At 37.0% G+C, this 22,798-nt stretch overlaps 1 protein-coding gene across 4 annotated transcripts in view; it reads left to right on the forward strand.

Annotated features, from left to right (window-relative positions):
• ACVR1C (activin A receptor type 1C) overlaps positions 1-22,798 on the forward strand; it is a 79,615-nt gene that overhangs the window by 13,687 nt on the left and 43,130 nt on the right. For all 4 annotated transcript variants that reach the window (XM_077883402.1, XM_077883405.1, XM_077883404.1 and 1 more), the window contains exon 2: positions 16,608-16,838. In XM_077883402.1, the coding sequence (XP_077739528.1) occupies positions 16,608-16,838 (231 nt within the window). The remainder of the gene's footprint in view (positions 1-16,607; positions 16,839-22,798) is intronic.

Here is a 22,798-nt window from a genome sequence, read left to right on the forward strand (position 1 = left end):
TCAAAATATGCTTTACATGTGTACAAATATTAAAATGGACCATCAACCTAAAAATAAAATCTAAAACTATAAAAAATTTTAAAAGAAAAGTAGAAGAAAATCTTTTGATCTTGGTTTAAGCAATATTTCTTAAATGTGACCACCAAAAGCATAATTCATAAAAGAAAATATTGAAAAATTGGACTTCATCAAAATTGAGAACTTATTTTGTTTTGAGAGATACTGTTAAGAGAATGAAAAGACAAGCCATGGCCTGGGAGTTAGTATTTACATGACACATATTTAATAAAACACTTAGAACATATAAAGAGTTCCCAAAACTTAATAGTAAGAAAATACCCAATAAGAAGTGGGCAAAGAATTGAACAGGTATAAAGAAGACATATGAATGTACATAAGCACACCAAAATTGCCGAGTATCATTAGTCATTGAAGAAGTCCTTATTAAACTACAGCGGTATGCCCCTGCACGTCTATTTGATTGGCTAAAACAAACAACAACCAAAAAAAGAGCTCAAGAAACCAAAGATGACAATATCAAGTATTGGTAGGAATCCTAAGTAGCTAGAACTCTTATCCATTACTGGTGAATATAAAGTGAAAAAACACCGGTAATTTTATATAAAGTTAAACATACATTTTATATAAAATATAGTCATTTCAATTCTAGATTTAGCAAAGAGAAATGAAAATTATTCCCCACACAGAGCTGTATATTAATGTTTATTACAAGCTTATTCTTAAATCAGAAAAAACTGAGGAAAAAAGCCCACATGGCTTTTAACTTGCGAATGGATAAACAAACTGTTGTATGTCCATTCAGTGAACTACTGATGTATGCAAGAACCTGAATGAAAGCCTTAAGAAGTAAATGAAAGAAGCCAGAATCAAAAGGCTGCATTCATTTGACATTCTGGGGAAGACAAACCTCAGGGACAGAAAGTGCCAGGGGCTGGAGTGGCAGGAGTTGTCTAAAAGAGTCTGAGAAAATCTGGGAGGAGGGGCGATTGAACTGCAGTCGTCAAAACCCATAAAACTGTACACTAAAAAGGATGAATGTTACTACATGTAAATTCAATCTTAATAAACCTGATCCTCCTCCCCAGATTGGAGAGCATGTATGAGAACTAAGAAGTCTTATATCAATCAAGAAGTCAGCCAGTACCGTTTCAAATTGGTTAATTAAGAACAGCAGTGTAGTTTTAGAGTTAATGTCCCATATATGGAAACGTCCTAGAGAACAACGAAAACGGTTAAAATTGCCTTTGTGAAGTGAGACAGGGGAAAGAAGTGGGTCACTAGATAAATGCTTTCTATTTTAATTTTTCCTATATATATATATTTTTTACCATATGCACTGATAGGGTTGGTTGTACAAACAAAAGATATTTTAAAATGACACAGAATTGATTTGCTTTTGCTATGTAACTTCTATGTAAATAAGGGATTTCTGTTAAAATGTTTTTTGTATCATCCTCAGCCTGTCAAATGGCATAGATTGAAGTGAAATCAAATTAGGCTAGATCAGACTATGTTTAATTTATTAGACTGGAGTAGTGATTTCTTCTCTGGGCAAAGAAAATTTCAAGTGAGGGACATTTTCCACATGTAGATAAAGCCTATTGTAAATGCAGCATTACTCCCCTGCTCTCCTTAGGTGAAAGCATTTGGTTCGACTTGAAAGGTCATTTATCACCTACAAGGGAGCACTTATGGGCTGCTTGGGCTGTTTTTGTTGGTTTCCTGTAGCATTAAGCTTGCTTATGGAGAATTTTGCTTGCGTCAGCAGTCCATACACAGGCTCATTACTGCATTAACAAACCTCATTTTGCTGAGTTAGATTAGAGGTACCCCTTGTTCAGTACAATGTCATGTACACAGTGGGCAGTCAGCATTTTCTTGATTGTCTTCCACACAGTAAGGGAAGTCACGATACCTGTCTTAATCCTCTACCAAGACAGATTTAAAGATGAGGGGTAAAATTATGGAAAGATCATCAGGCTAGCAAGTCTGTTGGTTTACATTTCAGGATCAGGGATGTTTCCAGTGTTGAGTGGCAGTCATTCTGTAATAATCATCTATCTGAATTTTCAGGGACAACCAGCTTTCAAATATGCTACCCTATTTTCAGACCACAAATTCCAATTTTTGGCCTAGAAAATAGAGTTGCTATAAGCTATGGAGTAACATGGCAGTGGGCATGTGGATGTTCACCAGACTCCACCAGCAGTGTGATTTTAAAGGCTGTGCACAATTGCTGACTGATGGTATCCCTGTGATTTCCAAAATAAATCTCCATGAATGAAATACTTCAACAGAGTAAGACATGATTTTAACAAAATATGATCTTAGTGTCATAGTATTAATATGTGTTCATTATAGGAAATTAGAGAAAAGTGTTGAAAAATGTAAAAATCACCTTTAGTTTTTAGCTCAGAGGAAGCCACTATTAATATTTAGATATATTTTCCTTCTAGTTTTTATTCCTGTCCATATATATGTAAATTGAGATCATATCCTCTATGATCCTACTTTTTTTTTCTTAAAGATTTTATTTATCTATTTGAAAGGCAGAGAGAGAGACAGAGAGACAGAGAGAGGGAGTGCACAAGTGGGGTGAGGGACAGAGGGAGAAGCAGGCTCCCGCTAAGCAGAAAGCCCAATTTGGGGCTCCATCCCAGAACTCTGGGATCATGACCTGAGCTGAAGGCGGATGCTTAATGGACTGAGCCACCCAGGCATCCTATGATTCTACTTTTCATTTAATATTCACAGTGAGCAATTTCCATTCTATTTAAATATTATTAAAAACAGGATATTATGCCATCATATGTTTTGTCAAAATTTACTTAAACATTTTGATTTAGGGAGATTTTTTATTATTTTCAGTTTTTACTTTTGTGAATAATAAACTGCAATGGAAAATTAAAATAAAATTTTGTTTTCTTGATTATTTCATAAAGAGGAAATACAAGCACAAAGAGTATAAACATTTTAGGAATCCTGAGACAAACATTTCAGATTGCACTCCCCAAAATTTGTACCAGTTGTTACTCTACCAGCTATGAAAAAAGGTGAAATTTCACTGATAGCCCCTTATCACTTCTGGGTGTTTTAATTTGCAAAATCATTTCTTAATTGGCAAGTGGAAATATATATTGTCATTTATTTTATTTTTTCATTGACATATTTGTCCTTCCCAAATTTATTTGTCAGACCCAAGGAATAATTTGTCAGACTCAAGAAGGGGAGAAAATTAATGTAGTAACCAATATAAGAATTAACATTCTGCTCTTATCTCCGGCCTATGCTCCAGGATGTGCTCCGCTGAACACCACGGAGTTCTTTATTACCAGTTATCTCTGCCTCCTTTTTAAAATGGAGACAGTGGGGAGCAAAACACACTTCTTCTTCTTCTCTAGCATCCTTTACGTCATGCTTCAATTTTATTATGGTTTATGAACCAGGAAAGAACAAGTGAACCCCTTTTGGGTTTTGGTGGGGGAGAGACCTCTTCCCACTTACCTTCCTCATGGAGCCTCTTCCTGTGGGACGGTCAAGCACCTTTTATGTGTGTCACAGCAGCATTTCTCCTATCACGTTTCTAGACTGAGCCTGCGAGGCCTTGTACTTAAACAGACACGTCTTTTAGCCCAGTCTGCCTCTCCTGTTCATTCCTGGTTGTGCTTGGTTTTACTAGTGGAGGGGACTTCTTAAGTACAGGACCTTGTCTCCCCCCATCCTTTAGCCTCACCAAGCAGAGTCTTAGGTACTGAGATCTAGTGCTCTCCTAAGCGGAGCCCCACTTTCCCACCTTCAGCAGCCCCCCGACTACAAGACTGAAGCTTCCCTGCGGACTCAGCTCTGGAGAAGACTCTTGCGGAGTCTGTTGGAAGGGCAGGGTGGGCTCTACACGTTCCCTCCTTAGGGAGCCTCCAGCCTCACCTAGGAAGCAGATTCCAGCTGCTCCAGAAGAGACACTAGCCTTTGGGATCAATCCAAGAGTCTGAATCTGTTAAACTGATTGCCAACCCCCAAGATAATTGGTTTTTCTGAAAAGCTAGTTTCTTCACTTGATCTTAGCCAAAAGGCCAAGAAGCGGTATTTGAAAAACTAGTTTCTTAACCTAAGTCCATCCCTCCGTTAACTCAACAATTCTGACTCCTGTCGATCCCGAGTTTTTAAATGCTGAATATTAACATCGAACATTAACCGTCTTGTCAAGCAAAGGGCCTTTTCTACAACCTAGTCCATCTTGTTTCTGAATAGTAAAAAACAACAACAAAAACAAAACAAAACAAAAAAAAAACAAGAATTAACATTCTAGATACTTCCACTTTTTAAAAAAGATTTTATTTATTTATTCATGAGAGACACAGAGAGAGGCAGAGACACAGGCAGAGGGAGAAGCAGGCTCCCTGCGGGTGGCCAGATGTGGGACTCGATCCCAGGACCCTGGGATCATGCCCTAAGCCAAAGGCAGACAACCATTGAGCCACCCAGGTGCCTCAGCTCTTACTCCCAGGTACCTTCTATGAATAGAGGAGCAGGAGATGCTGCCGTCTTATGCTTGCATAATATAAGCTCTTCATACTATCTAAGCCAGGCCTTAGTTTTGGGGTCAATTTCGGAAAGAGGCCCAATTAGGATCAGCCTTTAAGAAAAAACTTTCCTTCTAAAATCACTTGCCCTCCTTTTCCCCTTTCAACTCTTCACTTGGCAATCTATTTTTAGTTAGATCATCTTACTTTGGATAGTTTCCTTTTATTTCTAGATTGAGAATTATCTATTCCTTACCATATCTGATCATATAAATGAATAGCTGTGGATCATGATAAAAATTTCTGACAAGTGAACCCCTGAGAACTCAAGGACTTTAACTTTTCAATTTTTTTTTTTTTTTGCTACTTTCATTTTAACTTGGGATAGTTTTGTCTCTTTTCCTATCCGCATATTCTTTTAGCCTTGTGGTTTGACTATTAACTATTGATTACTTGTTTCTTTACTGATTAGTTAGTTGCTTCCCTTAAAAAAGTCGGAGCTTCCTTAGCTTTAAAAACTTACGTTTTTATCATTAAATTTTGTAGTTTATTTCTTGTCTCCCAAGTAGATTGACCATGTCATGTGCTCCTGTTTTCCTTCCATGACCAGGTTCTTTGTGATCCTCTCCCATTTGTTTTCCTTCTTTTGTACCTCATGGGGATTGGAAACATGAAACTAGATTTCTATGACTTAATGGACCTCCAAAGTATGAACTCAAGATTATTCACTTCAGTCCTTATCAGAATGATACAGTATTTTCCTGAACAATTTGCTTTGTTAACTATGATTCCAGGACAACAATTTTTTTATATATATATCAGACACTCATATTGTTCTTGCTGATATTACATGGCAGCCAGGGTTTTCATTTCTTTGGGTATTACAACTTTAGAACAACTGGCGATCATCAAATTGAATTCTTTCTTGGACAGATCAGTTGAAGGCACAGAAGCCTCGAAGGCCACATTAGTAGAACTAGGATCAGAACCTCAGGTCTCCTAACATGACCCTAATGCACCAGACTGGATTAGAACAACTACACTCTTCCTCTCTTTACCCAGGTTCATTTCCTCATGCAACACAACAGCAATCTCTGCATATCACCACAAGTTGTTGCTGGAAATTGTAGCTTACTGGAGTTGGTTATAATTGGTCATAATTTCCCATGTGAACAGTATTAAAATTATATTGGATGTTCCTGATCAGGAGTTTATTATCAAGTAAATCATAGATACAATAAGCAAGTTATACAATAAGCAAGTTGAATGCAGTTGTGTAATGATCCAAAAATTATATATCATCCTCCAAATTTTGTAAAATAGACTCTAATGTGCAGGTTGATCAAATATAGTGCTAAGCTCTGTGCCCCAGTACTGGTGGAGGCGTTGCCTAGAGTGAACTCATTGAGTTGAGGCCAAAAGGCCCAGTAGCCCACTCACTAAACAAGGAAGTTCCTTGTTGGCCAGACCACTGATCTGGGACTATTAGCTTTCTTTATTCAGCTTTTTTTCAGTTTTCCAGAATATCCATATTGAGTAGAGATAGCAGTATGGAAAATTGCCTTTTCCATTTTAGAGAACATTCCTACGTGGGTTATGGCCATTGATTGTGAACAAAACAAAGCGCAGGAACAGGTTGGGCACTCAAGCTCTGCCTTCTGATACATAGTCAACCCCCAGATTAACAATTTGTTTCAGAAAAAGACAAAAGAAATTGAACATTATAGAAGATAATTATATTTTTCAACATTTGAAATTTTAAAAAGATATCCTTGATCTATCCCTCAGTCTATAATTCTTTATATTGTAATGTACTTGGTATTATAATAACCTTTCTTTTTGAGATGGTGGTATGGGGTGCTTCCCCTGGTCCCCAGTGTTCTTCCTTGGGGAAAGCAAAAATTTAATGCAATCCTGATTGAATCCCAAAATTATTTTTGAAATTCAACTCGTTGATGAAATCTCACAATCTGGTAATCACTATCAAGTATGATTTTATGTGAATATCAACAGCTATATGGCCAGGGGCTGACAGGTCTGGAATGCGCTCATGCCAGTGCCTGGCTGAAAGCCTGAGGGTCCCCCGTGACCCAAGAGGAGGCTGGCAAATGGGTCAGTTGAAGAGAAGGTGGAAGACCCAGGGCCCTGTCCTAGGGAAGGGTTCCCAGTCCCATCCTGCAACTCCAGGGAAGGCTGAACTTTTCCAACCTCTGTGCCTGGGTTGCAGAGATGCCTTTGGAACTGGAAATGGGGATCCAACAGGGTGTATGTGTGTGTGTGTGTGTGTGTGTGTGTGACAAGAACACGTTGGCAAGTTAAACCCCATACATATCAGCCCCACCCACAGGAGACATTTCCCACCGTCTGTCTCATTTTCCCCAGGGTGGTAGGGATTGCTGGAGGATCTATGACCACTACTGAGAGGGTAGGTCGGACAGTGGAGGAGGGAAGTGGGCTGGGGATGGTGAAGAACTATTGTGCTCTTCAAGACTCACCTCAAAGAAAATTTCCTGCCTGCACCTGTCCCTTCTCCCCCAGATTGGATTAAGCAGTGCTCAGCCTCTGTGCCCGAACACATTGTGCGCACGTCCCTGACTGTTTCACCACACTATTCCAATGTGCTTCGACTCTACAATGCCTTTAGGGAATGATCTTTTTTTCTTTTCTCAGCTCTTAGCATAATATTTGACATACAGTATATGTTTGGGAAGGTGTATTTTATACATCAACTTGGCTAGGCCACAGTACCTGCCTGCATATTTGGTCAGACACTAGTCTGGATGTTATTGTGAAGGTATTTTTTGGATGAGATTATTATTTAAAGCAGTAGACTTTCAATGAAGTCGATTACCCTCCATAATTGGATGGGCTTCATCAAATCAACTGAAGACTTTAAGAGAAAAAAAACTGAGGTCCCTAGAGGAAGAGGGATTTCTGCCTCCACACAGTCATCAGATTTAAACTGCAATATCAACTCTTCTCTGCAACCTACCTTGGAAATTTTGGAATTATTAGCCTCCACAATCCAGTAAACCAATTCCTTAAAATGAAATCTCAGCCTCTCTCTCTCTCTCTCTCTCTCTTTGTGTGTGTGTGTGTGTGTGTGTGTGTGTGTATACATGTACATCCTACTGGCTCTGTGTTTCTGGAAAAGCATGGCTAATACAATATTCTTTAAATAATAATTTAAAGAAAAATTTTAAAAACTAGACATTTACCATAAAATAGTTCAATTATCACCTGTCAAAGAGATTTATTTATTAGATTTATGTATTACCTAACACCACAATCAAATCCACATAAATTTAGGGGTTAGATGTATTACAAAAAATCATAAACTGGATGAGGATTTTCTAAGCTTAAAGGCAAAGGAAGAAAGTGCTAAGTAAAAGATGGATCAACAGAATTTCCATCTATTACATTAGTTTTTTTGATAGCTATAAGTAAAGCTCCATAGAAAAATATTTGGAGAAGATGTTAAGTCATTTTGGGGATATGGGATTAGGAGTGATGTATTTGATTTTACTTCTTTATATTATATGTATTATATAATACATGTAACTTGACTTCTTTTTGACAAGGGATAAGTACTTTTTTTCCCTTCCAAAACAATGAAGGTGGTACATTAGGAAGAAATAAATAAATGTGATAGTGGGGAAAGTTGTATGTAACACATATAGCAAAGGATTTCTATGTTTATAAAGAGCTCTTTAAATCGATTAGAAATTTAAGACTAATCAAAGAGCTGAATGGCATGGACAAAAAACTTACCCAAGAGAAAATCCACAGGAAACATTTGGAAAAAAAGTTCAACCCCAATCATAGGGAAATGCAAATTAAAATAAGATGCAACTTCCACCCACCACTTTATTAAGATTTTAGTGAGAATAGCTAATGCTGACAAGTGTATATGAAATGGGTACTTTCATACAGGGCCAGTGGAAATCTTAATTGGTACAACATTTCTGGAAAGCTATTTGACAGTGTCTCTCGAGAAGGTCTGATGTTGTAATTCCACTTCTGGGACTCTAGCCTGGGAAACTAAATTTGGTTAAAGATTAATCCACAGAGATATTCAACACAGTGTTATTTAATTGCAAAAATTGGAAACAAGTGAAAGGCCTGAAAGCAAGAAAATGCTGGATATCATCCAGTTACACTAATGGGAGGTCTGTAAATGCCATTAAGTGACTATAAACAAGAGATCATAAAAGCTTATGACATGATGATAATAGAATAAAAAGGCAGCATGTAAAATTGTGTTTATAGATAGAAATCTATTATGGAATAGAAGAAAACTGGAAGATAATATACCATAATGAGAATAGTTACAGGGTTGTGAGTTTTTTTGTTTGTTTGTTTGTTTTTTGTTTGTTTGTTTGTTTTTTGGTTGTGAGTATTATGTGTTTGGCCATTTTGCATTCTTCTGTAGAGTTTTTTATACTTTTTAATTTAATACATGTTTCTTGATTTTTTAAAAAATCATCTGTCATACCCTATTGTGGGCACTGGGATGTGATGGTAGATGGTAGTAGGAAAGATCCCTGCCTTCGTGGATTTTTAATTCTGGTAGGGCTGATACAATAAATTAGCTTACTACAGATTACAGTATATGCCAGAAAGGATGGGGAGCAGATCACTCATCAAGAAGAATGTCTGATGATTTCCCTGAGATGATGACATTTGAGCTGAGCTTGAAGAATTAGAAGCAGAGGACGCACACTACAGGCAAAGGGAATAGCCAGAGGAAAAAAACGTGAGGCAGGAAAGAGCTTGTTATCTAGAACTATGAAAAGGAGACCAGTATGTCTGAAGGGCTGTTATAAGCAATGAGGTTCAAAAGTGGGAAGCACCCAACCCAGACCTACTGGCCTATTAGGTCACAAATAATGATTGTGGATTTTATTTTATTCTAGATGTAATTAGAATCCATTGAACATAGATAGCTCTTTTCTTCATTAGAAGACAATAAAAAAAATGCAAGACTAAGAGAATGGTTTGGTGAGGAACCATTTAGGCTGGTAGCCCAAGAATATAACTTGTTGTTAAATTAAATGAAAATTACATGGGAGAGTGGCAGAGGAAATGTGTCTTGTGATTAGGAACACTATTCTTTGATATGATCCTTTGATATAGGAGGCCCCAAATGAGGTCCTTTTCTTCCGTGGATGACCATAAAGTTTTAAGTTGGCCAGAAGATTGCAGGAAATGTGCCCTCCCTAAGGAGATAAGCATATACTCTAAGAGATGTCACACTGTTCCCAAAAGCAGTCATCATGCAACCGCCACCCCTGCCAGCCTGCTGCTAACTACTGCCTTGACTTCCAAAGGCAGGAAGGAAAAGGCTATCCTCTCCACAGCTCAGAATCCTTCTGCATTTTCATGCTTTCACAGGGATATTTTCAGAGAATCTGCACAAATAATATTGCCATCCCCCTTTTAGACAAGTTTATATCCCTTTATGGTTGACTTATTTTTGTACCATACTGTACGAGCTTAGGGGCTAATGTTATTAATAGTAGTTTTGGAAAAGCATTTCTTTGAAAAGTGAACTTTTCAGTTAATAACTGTGCTGATAAGCAAAAATGTTAAACTGATCATTTTTCCTCTTTTAAAAAGTTTTTAAATTGTACTGAAAGCTTTTTGACATTATGCCGCAGTACATGTCCTTTCTGTATCTAGTCCTCATTTTGAGGCTATAAGTAACTAAATAAATAGCCTAATCCTGGCCAATTTTGAACTCTACTCTTTTTGTCAGCCATTTAGACATTATTGGGAAGTGTTTTCATTTCTGTTTAATAGAATCCGGTTGCTATGGTGTGGTACCCTTGAATAGCTTTTGGTCTTGCGTGCCATTTCTGTGATGGTATATGATATATATATCATATATATATCATATTGGGGGATTAGACTCTGGGTGTCTGGCCCAAGTCAGAGAAGCTGTGAACTTTCCCTTTACTTCCTAAAAATATTGTGCTGATATTGGAAAGAGCATTAGATTCCCATATGATACAGGACAAGATAAATCATCTTTAATACCAACTGGAGAAATTTTGTTGGATTATAAACTAGTAGGATCCTTTCATCCACTGAAATACCAGTGCGTGAATTTTGGGGTATAAACCTATACTTTGGGTGCTATCTCTTTTTATCTGTCATACATAGATAACCCTGTAGTTACTGGTATTGAGAATTGCAACATGGGCTCAGAGCAGGAAAAGACTATAAAACTGGGATCTTTAGAAATCTTTTAATCTGCTTCCTGACCTGATCACATTTCAGGTGAAGAATCTAAGATGTGGAGGTGTAGTGTTGGGTGGTTTGTGGTGGAAGTGAGCCGAAACCTCCGGTTTCATTGAGTGTTACCTGTGGACTGAGGACATTCAAAATGGCTAGTCCTATAATTCAAAGTGTGCTGGACTCTTCCTAATTTGAGCCCTGCAGCTGGAAGTGAAAACAACTGTCCTGGATGGAATCCCTCCCATGAGAGTAGTTCCTTTTCCTTCTCAGCTATAAGGATGAGGCCTTCCTGAACAGGGAGCATAATTACCACTTAACACAAAAGAACAGTTTTCCTTTATGCTGGATGTATTCCCATATTTTAGGAGTTCTGAATGTCCTTAGATACAGCCTGGTAAATAGAATTTCTAAAAGTAATGTCTCTATTGAAAACTCCTTTGGCCAAAAGATTTACATTCATATTGTCCATATTTCATTAATGCTGCTTTCTTTCTCTATCATATTTTTCCCTACCACAAAGAAAGAGAAATGATTTGAAACGACCCCATGACATGAAAATCAAATGTTGAAAAGGAAAAGAAGGGAAGATAGGTCTTTGCCTGATTTCCTTTGACCCCGTCTGGCTTTCCTTTACATATCCTAGTGCTGGTTGTCCTGGTGTTCTTTTCATATTCAGCACATGGATGAGCTTGAATTGTTCCTTTGTTAACTCAGAAGCCTGCAAATGATGAAAAGATTATATATGCAGCAGGTCAAATTTGAGACAGTTTTCTGAATTAAAAAAAAGTTGTGTTCAGTACCCTACTCTAAAATTAGGGAAATGGAATCAACTGATGTCTAGAGAAGAGGGAAGGGCATATGTGTCAGAAATTGGTGTAAAGCACTGGTCAATAGATATTTCAGCATATAGACCCAAAATGTAGGCAACCAACTTATTGAAAATAGTACCTAATTCAAAACAACTAATATTTCCCAAGCAAATATTTGGCCATTTAACGAGAATAGTGTAAGTGCAAAGAATAAATGCAAATCAATGAATTTGGTTCTTTTTCTGTAGTCTGATGGTTTTTACATTTCTGGACACCAGGATGTGCTTGCCATCACATGTAAATATGGATGAAAATTTATTTTCTGGTTGATTAGGAATGTGCACATCCTTTGGTTTCATGTGGGTAACAGATGTCTTGTGAGTAACAGATGTCTTGGCTTTTACAGACTAATTGGCAAAAAGGGGGAAAGGGGGCTAATTAAAGGGGTGGGAGGAGACGCAAGAAAAGTGCAATCTTTCTTGTGGGGAAAACTCTAATAGACCTCCTTATTCTGGGTAATTACCTCCTTCTTCAACTTCATTTGCTATCTTTCCATATGACTCAAGTACATTATAATGGGAAAGTACAAAATAAAGAAACATAAGGCTGGACTACTGTCTGCTAACAGCCAGATTTATCCTGTCATGGAATATTCTAGTATAATTGACTCAATTAACATCAGTCTTTTAAAAAACAAAATATGAAAGCATAAGTCTAATCACTAAGGGCAACTTATGTTTTAATTGGCAGCACAAGGGTTCTATGTTGAGGGTGGTTGATATAAATATAATTTAATTATATACCAAATGTAACCATATAGTGGTTTGGTGGGAAACGAAAAATGCAAGACTGAGTATGTTGTATGTTAGTGATACATCTTAGGTTTCTTTCAGTTTGTTGTTTGTTCTCCATCAGTGCTCTGGTACTACCAGTTGACCTGGAATAGATGAAAACATTTAGCCGATGTTTGAAGCTGTTATCAACAAATTCTCAGTTTTGTCAGTGTTTTCCATTGTGCACCATTTAAAGTGAGGTGGTATTTACTGTGTCTTAACTCTATCACCTGGGTCTGAATTACTATTCTTATTCATACCTTTTATTTAAAACTGAAGGAAATTTTTATAGCTTGTTAAACATTCTATGAGTATCCATATCATTCCTTGATAAGAGCTATTATATAATCATATTTATAAGGAGCTAGTAGTCTTTCAAAGAAAAAGTATCAGGTTAGGTATTTAGAGGTTTACACTTGATACAAAACTTAGACAATCTGAAAGATAAGGTTACTTATGTAGATGCACACACATGATAATTGACTCTTATTTAACCTCCTGTCTTCTCAGAAAATAAGTAGGTACAAATTTTTTTTAAAAAAGTATCATTGTGTTTTAAAAGATAATTAGGATAATACAGGGCAACATCTCAATCATCAATTGTTAATTATTAACTTCTTTCTGCTGTATTAGAATTATATTTTATTCAATTGCGAGAAATTGGTGAGGTTGGAAAATGTTTTATGAACCTATCATTTAAAAAAATTTTTTTAGATATGTATCAGCTTTGGTGGGGGCAGAAACAACATTGCTTGTATAATCTAATAACTGCTACATTAATTCAGCCACTTGATCTTTTTGACCCTCATATTTCATTATCTAGAAAACGGAGACGATGGCATCCCACATTTGCACTGGGAATTATGCGTAATGATAAACATACATGAAACTAACATATGTTTAATTGTTGAGTGCTTTATGGTTGTCTTCCTTCCATGAACCCCTCTTCTGTAGTTAATTGCATTGATTTCCAGGTAGGCTTTTCCTGGAAACAGAAAATTCATGGAGACTCTGATGAGGAGTCCAGTAATAACTGGTTTGAGACTGTGTGTCAGGAGACTTAGTCTTCCCAACTTCAGCCCCTTAAAATATGAGGATAAAGAATAACCACAGTGGGTTAAGTTTCTTCAATGTCAAAACGTTTTCTATATTTTGCAGTTGTAAATTTCTGTGAATTAAAAAAATCATGGAGTCATAAAATGGTGGCACTCTGAGATTTCAGGATTTGGGATCCACTACCCTGACCCCAGTTCATTTCCCATTTTCAGAAGTAGGCACTGAGGCACTGTAAGGTCAAATATCATCTCTAAAGGCAATGAGCATGTTAGTGACAGAGATAGAACTGAGACTTTCTTTTCCTGAGTTCTTTATCTAGACCATGGCCAAACACCACCCTGCTGTGTGACTCTCTAGATTCTAATCTGGGCCATTTGAAGAAGGAGAACATTCAAGTTACTCCACAGAGTAGAGAGGGATGCATTTCTTTGTTATGCCTCTTAAATTTTTTTTTCATTTATTTATGATAGTCAGAGAGAGAGAGAGAGGCAGAGACAAAGGCAGAGGGAGAAGCAGGCTCCATGCACCGGGAGCCTGACGTGGGATTCGATCCCGGGTCTCCAGGATCGCGCCCTGGGCCAAAGGCAGGCGCTAAACCGCTGCGCCACCCAGGGATCCCTGTATGCCTCTTTTTTTTTTAATTTTTTTTTTTATTTATTTATGATAGTCACAGAGAGAGAGAGAGAGAGAGAGAGAGAGAGAGGCAGAGACACAGGCAGAGGGAGAAGCAGGCTCCATGCACCGGGAACCCGACGTGGGATTCGATCCTGGGGATCGTGCCCTGGGCCAAAGGCAGGCGCCAAACCACTGCGCCACCCAGGGATCCCCCCTGTATGCCTCTTAAATGGTCTTACAGCCTAGTCCATTCAGCCATTCCTTTATGGATTATGAATGTATTTCAATTGTTAGCATAAGACAACCAGCTTTACCTCCTCTGGTAGGGCAAGTCATAGTCACTGATGGTTACATAGGCTTCCTGTGCGCCAGAAATTGTTCTAAGAGCTTTATGTAGATTAATTTATTCTTCACAACAGTATGAGGAGGTATATTATTCTTCTCTTCATCTTTCATATAAGGAAATGGAAGCATAAAGAGGCCAAGTAATGGCCAAGATTCAAAGCTAATATAACGGGGATTTGAAGGCGTTTGTCAGATTGGAATTGAAAAGTACTAGAGAGAGATTCCACTGACAGAAGACACCTGATTGGATGGATAGTGACAATATGAGCTCTCTTTTATACAAGGAAAGGGACTTAAAACATTTTTCAGATCACCTGGATTTTATACATCTAGCTCTACTGAATCCTAATCAATGTAGATTACAAGGTTCTACTGTAGCACATACATACCAACAAATGCGTATAGTTGACTGCTGAACAACGTGCATGGAAAGGCACCAACCCTTCACACAGTTGAAAATCTGCTTAATGTTTGACTCCCCCAAAACTTCACTAATAGCCTCCTGTTGACTGGAAGCCCTACCAATAACATAAACAATTAACACATATTTTGTATATTACATGTATTGTATACTGTATTCTTACAATAAAGTAAACTATAGAAAATAAAATGTTATTAAGAAAACCATAAGGAAGAAAAAGGATATTTAGAGTATGGTACTGCATTTATTGAAAAGAAATCCACTTACAAATGGATGGGTGTGGTTGAAACCCATGTTGTTCAAGGGTCAGCTGTAGATTTGTTTATATTAATCTCCCTTAGAATAAACAGAGGAGTGAGCTATTATGTTTGGCCCAATGTCGTTAATAAAAGAATACTTTATTTTATGATGTATTTCTTTTATCCCATAATAAATATGTTTATAGAAATGGTATTTTTATATCAATCAAGAAAAATGACCAGAGGAAAGATAATTTTTATTGGTCAATATGTAATTTGTTCTTTCTTACACAGTTATGTAAGAATATTATCCATATTTGCCCTTATATTGATATTTGAAGTCAAGTATAAAAATTATTATTTATGTATCAAAAATTGTACAGTTATAACAGTTCCAATTTCAGTAATTAGCGATTTAAAGACTTCAATTCCAGTAAAAAATGATTTTTATTATAAAACTTGGTGCATTCAGATAATTGTGGGGAGTAGTTATGATTTAACAGAAAACTCATTAGAATAATAATACAAAGGCTTATTTAGTACTGTACTATTTAAAAACAATGTAATTAAATAAAATTTGAATAAATTGTCACAACCACTGAACTTCATGCTGATGGATATTTTACATCAGCACAGAGGAATGCTGTGTCACTTGGAACATGTGAGTTCATGAGCGTGTGGGGGGGGGGTGTTTGTGTATGTGTAGTAAGTGAGGAGGATCGAGGAAATTTATACAGTGGACAGATTAGCAAAGTCCAATTTTTGAAAGTTTTATTGATGTTGAGATATTAAATTCTACTGTTGATGTATTTTGCTTCATGGAATAGATGTGTTCATTAAAGAAAATTGCCTGAAGGTCATGGTCTCTGTTCAGATGACTCTTATTCTATGATGTATTTCTTAGTGAAGAGGGGGAAAGTGTCATGGCTCATCAGTGCCTACTATGACAATAGCAGTAATATTAACACATCATCGAATATAAGGGTAAATAATCACACTTTTTTGTTTTGTTTTTAGAGCGGTAAATTTCTATGATTAGGTTTGTGTTTAGAACATTCACTTAAAAGTTCAAGGGAGAAGGGGTCAATGAACAGAGCACCCTGGATGGTTTGGTTACTTAGCTCTCCAACCACAGTTTACAAGTGATACTGGACAGCACCCCTTGGTTGCTGTGTGGCGGTATCCCAGCATTTCATGAGAGCTGTTGACTTAGAAATAGGCCAATTGAGTTTGAGAAGGAGGGACTTAGACCATGGCCAAGAAAATGGTTTTATAATGTAGTAGCAACTGAATAAAGTCACAAAAATACAAGCAGTAGTAAATGATGATTGGGCCACCTGTGTAATAAAATGCATGACTGCTGAGAACAGTAGCCTGTGTTTATCCAGTGCCGTTCATTGAAATCCTTCTTCAATTCTAATTAAGATTGAATTCTTAAATTCAAGTATTATGAAATAAATTTGCATGATATTTCTATATCTTAAAGCTTTCTGTCTTACACTTTTCAGGATTGAAGTGTGTCTGTCTTTTGTGTGACTCTTCAAACTTTACCTGCCAAACTGAAGGAGCATGCTGGGCTTCAGTTATGCTGACCAATGGAAAAGAACAAGTGATCAAGTCCTGTGTCTCTCTCCCAGAACTGAATGCTCAAGTCTTCTGTCATAGTTCCAACAATGTTACCAAAACAGAATGCTGCTTCACAGACTTTTGCAACAACATAACACTGCACCTTCCCACAGGTAATGCATTTATCTTTGTTCATTCCAAATGTAATTGTACTCTTGGGAAATTATAAGCATAGTAGGCCTTCATCATCCCATGATGTTTCTTTAAGTAAGAAAATCCATTTTATGGTTCTCTCCTTTTTTTGACTGGTGACATTCTCTAGAGCCTAGATGAGGTTGATTTTTTTTTTAAATTGCACAAGACTGTCAAAACACTGACAACAGCATAATAATTTTGAAGACATTTGTCCACGTGGATTGTATTTTTTGAAGTGATTAATGGACCTAAAGTAAAATGTCAATTTGTATGAATTCTTGTAAAGGAAAGAAATTAACACATATATGAAGAAAAAAAAAGATAAAAGGAAGCAAAACTAAAATTAGTAGATTGCCAACTTTTATGGAGACAAACTCTTTTTCTCATGGGCACCTTCTGCATATCTTCTTTGCCTGCCCACACTCAAGTGCAAGCACTTATGAGCAGAAAGATGGAGGTAGGATGGAAAGTAACTCTTCCTTATTGTGCAGATATAGTCTTGCCTTTCACCCAGTTTCATGGTGCTTTATCCTAATTTACAAGACACTGACAATCAGTCTGGTGTTTTTTCAGTAATTTTGGGGATGTTAAGGGGCAAGTAATTAAAATCACAAGCTAATGTATGACCTGAAAATACTATGTAGTGGGTTTTCTTTATTGTTTATTAATTTAGTAATAATCCAGTGCTTATTGATATGCTAATATAATATCTTCACACAGATATATAGTCTTATTTACAAAGTGACATTTTAAGGTACCATTATCCAATCTCAGGTCTTCCTGCGTCACCCTATCAATATCCTACTCCGGTATTTTTAACCAATTTTTTTTTCAATAAATTCACGGTTCCCCTTTCCTACCAAAGAACATTTATTTTATGCAGAAACTTGGCGTCACTACCACAAAGGAAAAACTGGTTTCCTTACCATATGTAGAAGACAACTATGTACAAAACCAAACATAGCTACTGCATTCCAGTTAAGTGTTTTGGATTTTCTCTGTGTTTAAGAGGGAGAAGAATGCGATGTTCAAGACATACTGGTACAAAATGAGGCTTTTTGATCATCAGCAAAACTAAGAGAACTAAAGAAAAAATTATCAATCATTATGTGATTCAGTGTTATTTAAATCATGTTTGTTGACCACTCCAAATGGTCTCAAGAACCCTTAGAATCATTTCATGAATCACCACCGGTACTTGTCCCACTCTGGGAATGTTCTAATTCATTATACTACCTATTGCAGCCTTAGAAGTCATACTTGCCATATTTCATCTTGCAGTCTTGATTCTTAGACCACACTTACTCCCCTGCCTCAGATTCCATAGACTTCCTTGGTTTGGTGGTGATCTGGCATTTGTTCTGGGTATTTTTCTTCCCTTATATTTTTCTCCCAGGGTTATGTATGGGCCCAAGACAGCCTGAAACGGAAGTTCCCTGTATCTGATGCTGGTCTTCCCGTGACCAAGATCCAAAAATTAAGGGGGCGGTAGGTCTGCGTTAGGCTGTAGTGGTGGCATCTTTGAGGAGGCTTCTCAGTAAAGAATCACTCACAAGACCACATTCAGCCATTCAGGATGGACACAAGACCGTAGTAACGCTGAGAGCAGCAGTTCTTGGAGGACAAGATGGTTCATATGCAGTTGGGCAAATTAAAGAAACTCGGTGTAGCTAGAATGTAGGACCTCTCCAGCCTAACAGTAAGCTCTGCCTAACAACTACTGAGAACCTTATGTTCTACCCTCAAGTCCATGTAGGAACCAGTCTTTTTATTTAAAAAATCAATTTTATTGAGGTATAATTTAGATATAAAATGCAGAAATTTTGAGCACACGGTTTGATAAGTTTTGACACACATATACCCCATGTAACCACCACCACTTTTCCATTGCCTCAGGATGTTCTCATTCAGGCCCCACTTTGACCAGGGCTAGATTGATCTATTTTCTATCACTATAGACTAGATTTATTTTTCCCAGAGTTTCACAAAATAGAGTCCTTCTGGAAGATACTATTTTGCACATGGCTTCTTTCATTCAGCATCTTTTTGAGATTCATTCATGTTGTTGGGGATATTAGTAGCTTGATCCTTTTTTTATTCCTGGGTGATACCCATTATATGAATATAGTATAGCTGTTGCTGTTTTCCCCGTAACCCACTGATGAGTATTCAGATCTTTTCCATGTGGGGGCTGTTAATAAAGGTGCTATGAACATCTAGGTATAAGTTTTTGGATATATGTGTTTTTTTCTTCTCATGAGAAAATACCTAAAGGTGGAATCCTAGGATCATATAAGTATCTACTTTACAAATATAATCTCCCAAGTAGTTTTTAAACTGTACTGTTTTACACCCCCCACAGAAATATACAATAGTTCCAGCTGGTCCTATTTTTACGGTCACCTAGGATAATCATTTTTTTTAAATTGTAGCCTTTCAAGTGATTCAAGTGATTGTGTAGTGGTATTCCACTGTGGTTTTAGTTTGCATTTCCTTGATGATTAATGATATTCAGTTATTTTTAGGTGCATATTGGACAGTTGTGTATCTTCTTCTATAACATGTCAAATCTTTGCATGTTAAAAACATTGAGTTATCTTCTTATAGTTGAATTTAAAACTTCTTTATATATTCTGAATAACGAGTCCTTTATCAGATATGTGTATTCTATTTTCTCCCACTCTGTGGATTGCTGTTTTCATGAACATGCCTTTTGCAGAGTAGATTAACATTTGATGAAGTATGTATTTTGCTATTGTTTTTATGTGTCATGCCTTAAATGGGGAAGTCTTTGTGTACTCAAAGGCTGTAAATACCCTCTTTTATGTTTTCTTCCAGAAATTTTAATATTTCAGCATTTACATTTAAGCCTATATTCAGTTTAACCATAATTTGTGTTACTATGTGAGGTTTGTGCTACTATGTGAGGTTTAGGTGAAATTTTATTTTGTATATGGATCTGAAGTTGTTCTAGCATCAATTGTTTGAAAATCTATCCTTTCAATTACCTTGCCACTTGGTTTGAACCATATATATGAGTGACCATGTATATGTGGGTATATTTCTGGCCTTGCTCTTCTGCTTCAGTATTCTGTATGTCTATGTTTATGTCACTATCCAACATTCTTTATTATTGTAGCTATTGTAGCTTAATATAGTAAGTATCAAAGTCAGGTCCTGTGACCTCTCCAACTTTGTTCTTTTTAAAAGTTGCTTTGGTTCTTCTGAGTCCTTTGCATTTCCATTTAAATTTTAATTTTTTTAAAATTTATTTATGATAGTCACACAGGGAGAGAGAGAGAGAGGCAGAGACATAGGCAGAAGGAGAAGCAGGCTCCATGAACCGGGAGCCTGATGTGGGATTCGATCCTGGGTCTCCAGGATCCCGCCCTGGGCCAAAGGCAGGCGCCAAACTGCTGTGCCCCCCAGGGATCCCCATTTAAATTTTAGAATTAGTTCGATGCTTTTTGCAAAAACACATGCTGAGATTTTTATGAGATTGAGTTGAACGTGTAAGTTATTTGAAGAAAATGGTCATGTTAACAATATTAACCAGGAATATAATATGCTTTCCCATTTTTTAAATTCTTTTTCAGTTACTCTTAGCAATGTTTCGTAGTTGACAGAGAACAGGTCTCGTATGTATTTCCTGGAATGTATAAGTATTACCTGTGTTTGGGTGCTGTTGTGAATGGTGTGTTTAATAGCTCCATGTTAATTATTAATGTATGAAAATAAAATTAATTTTGTATATTGGCCTTATTTCCTACAAGCTTGCCAAAATGAATTATATGAGTTCTGGTAGCTCTTTTTAAAAATTCTCTGGGATTTTCTACATATATAATCATCATATCCGTGAGTACAGACAATTTGACATCTGTTCTGATCTGTATGCATTTTATGTCTTTTTCTTGCTTTTTTGCACTAACACTGCTAATATGATGATGAATAAGAGCGCTAAGAGTGAAGATCCTTGCCTTTCCCTGACCTAGGAATAAATGCACTCCCTCTTTTACCATTAAATATGATTTTAACTGTAGATTTTTATGGATTCCTGTTATCAGTTGATGAGATTTGTTCTTATTCCTAGTTTGGGGAAGGTTAATCCTATATGGATATTAAATTTTTTTCAAGTATTTTCATGAATTTATTGAAATTATAGCATGATTTTTCTTCTCCAGTGTATTGATGTGATGATTACATTAATTGGTTTCCAAATATTACTTATAACGGGGAAGATATGTGTTGTCTAGCCAGTAATTAATGTGTCTACACAAAATGCTATGTGACATTTATTGAATTCAAATTTTTGCACTGAAACTAAGAAATTTTGTCTTTTAGTGACATGGTATGGTCAATGGACATGAAATTGAATAGGATCGTATGTGTAGTCATCTTGTGTCGGGTTGTTCTGTCTGTAAGGCAGCACTAAATGGTTATTAGCTGTATTTGGAACAGCAGCTGTTTGGAAAGGAGCTTCCAGGCTGAGCACTGACCCAGCCACAGTGCCAAGAACTCCACTATTTTTGTGTCATCAGTAAGCGTGATTGATATCCATCCCCTGCTCTGCTTGGAGGACATTTATTACTTTCAAATGTGGTTACATATACATGAAATATACAGAAGCACTGTGCAAAGTAAAGAGTGTGACATTTCGACAGTGTTCATGTTCTGCATCACATTGTGAACAAAATAGGAAAAGAGACAGTGGTTCACTGAAAGAGATTGGAGAAAACCTGGACTTCCCTTCTTGGTTCCTCTGAAAGCCAGGTGGATCCTTGCCTCTTTGGCTCTTTCAGCCTTCACCCCAGGCTGTGGGGCCATTTCTGGGTAGTGACTTGATGGGAAGTGTAGTAACCAAGGCTTGTGATCTTTCAGCTGACCCTCTTCTGTCCTTAAGTCCTATGTGTAACCATTGGGCTCTTGCTTTGTTTCTTTGTGACAAAATCCCTACCTTGAATACAGCTCAGGACTTTTCTTCTCCCTGCCCCTCTCTGCTTGTGCAATTGTAACTCAGCAATTGGAAAAATGTAGACCCTCACCCTTTACCTCCTAAAAATCCTTTTAAGTTTGGTTCTAATTTCTAAAGCCTTAGACTAGTGGCTTTTATACAGGTTTCCACTGTGGCACACAGAAAGAAATACATTTTATACAATTTCCCTCAAACTGCATGCACACCAACTGACGTAAGAATTTTACAGAATATGGGATCCCTGGGTGGCGCAGCGGTTTGGTGCCTGCCTTTGGCCCAGGGCGCGATCCTGGAGACCTGGGATCAAATCCCACGTCAGGCTCCCGGTGCATGGAGCCTGCTTCTCCCTCTGCCTATGTCTCTGCCTCTCTCTGTATGACTATCATAAATAAATTTAAAAAAATTAAAAAAAATAATTTTACAGAATATATCCTTAAAATGTATGAGGTTCCATATGAATTTTCCTTGAGTAAGAATTCTGGTGAGACTCCATTAAGAGATTGTTCACAGTTAAAGAAACACCACTTTAGTAGGTATTTAAAATGTGGTAATTTGGGATCCCTGGGTGGCGCAGCGGTTTGGCGCCTGCCTTTGGCCCAGGGCGCGATCCTGGAGACCCGGGATCGAATCCCACATCGGGCTCCCGGTGCATGGAGCCTGCTTCTCCCTCTGCCTGTGTCTCCGCCTCTCTCTCTCTCTCTGTGTGACTATCATAAATAAATAAAAAAAAAACTTTAAAAAAAAAAAAAACTTTAAAATGTGGTAATTTAAAATGGAGCAAGGACACTTATTATTTTTCATTTACTTGCACAAAAATCTATTAAGAATCTAGTTACTGTTTTAATCTAAAATGCTTTCTAAATGGCCTTTAAAAGCCTTTTACCCATTCATTTTTAATACTAAGTTGTATTAGATTTAAGTTGAATTAATTTAGATAATTGTAAGCAAGGTTTGATTTAGATCACA

The sequence above is a fragment of the Canis aureus genome, chromosome 34 (assembly GCF_053574225.1).
Source record: "Canis aureus isolate CA01 chromosome 34, VMU_Caureus_v.1.0, whole genome shotgun sequence".
Taxonomy (NCBI): Eukaryota; Metazoa; Chordata; class Mammalia; order Carnivora; family Canidae; genus Canis; species Canis aureus.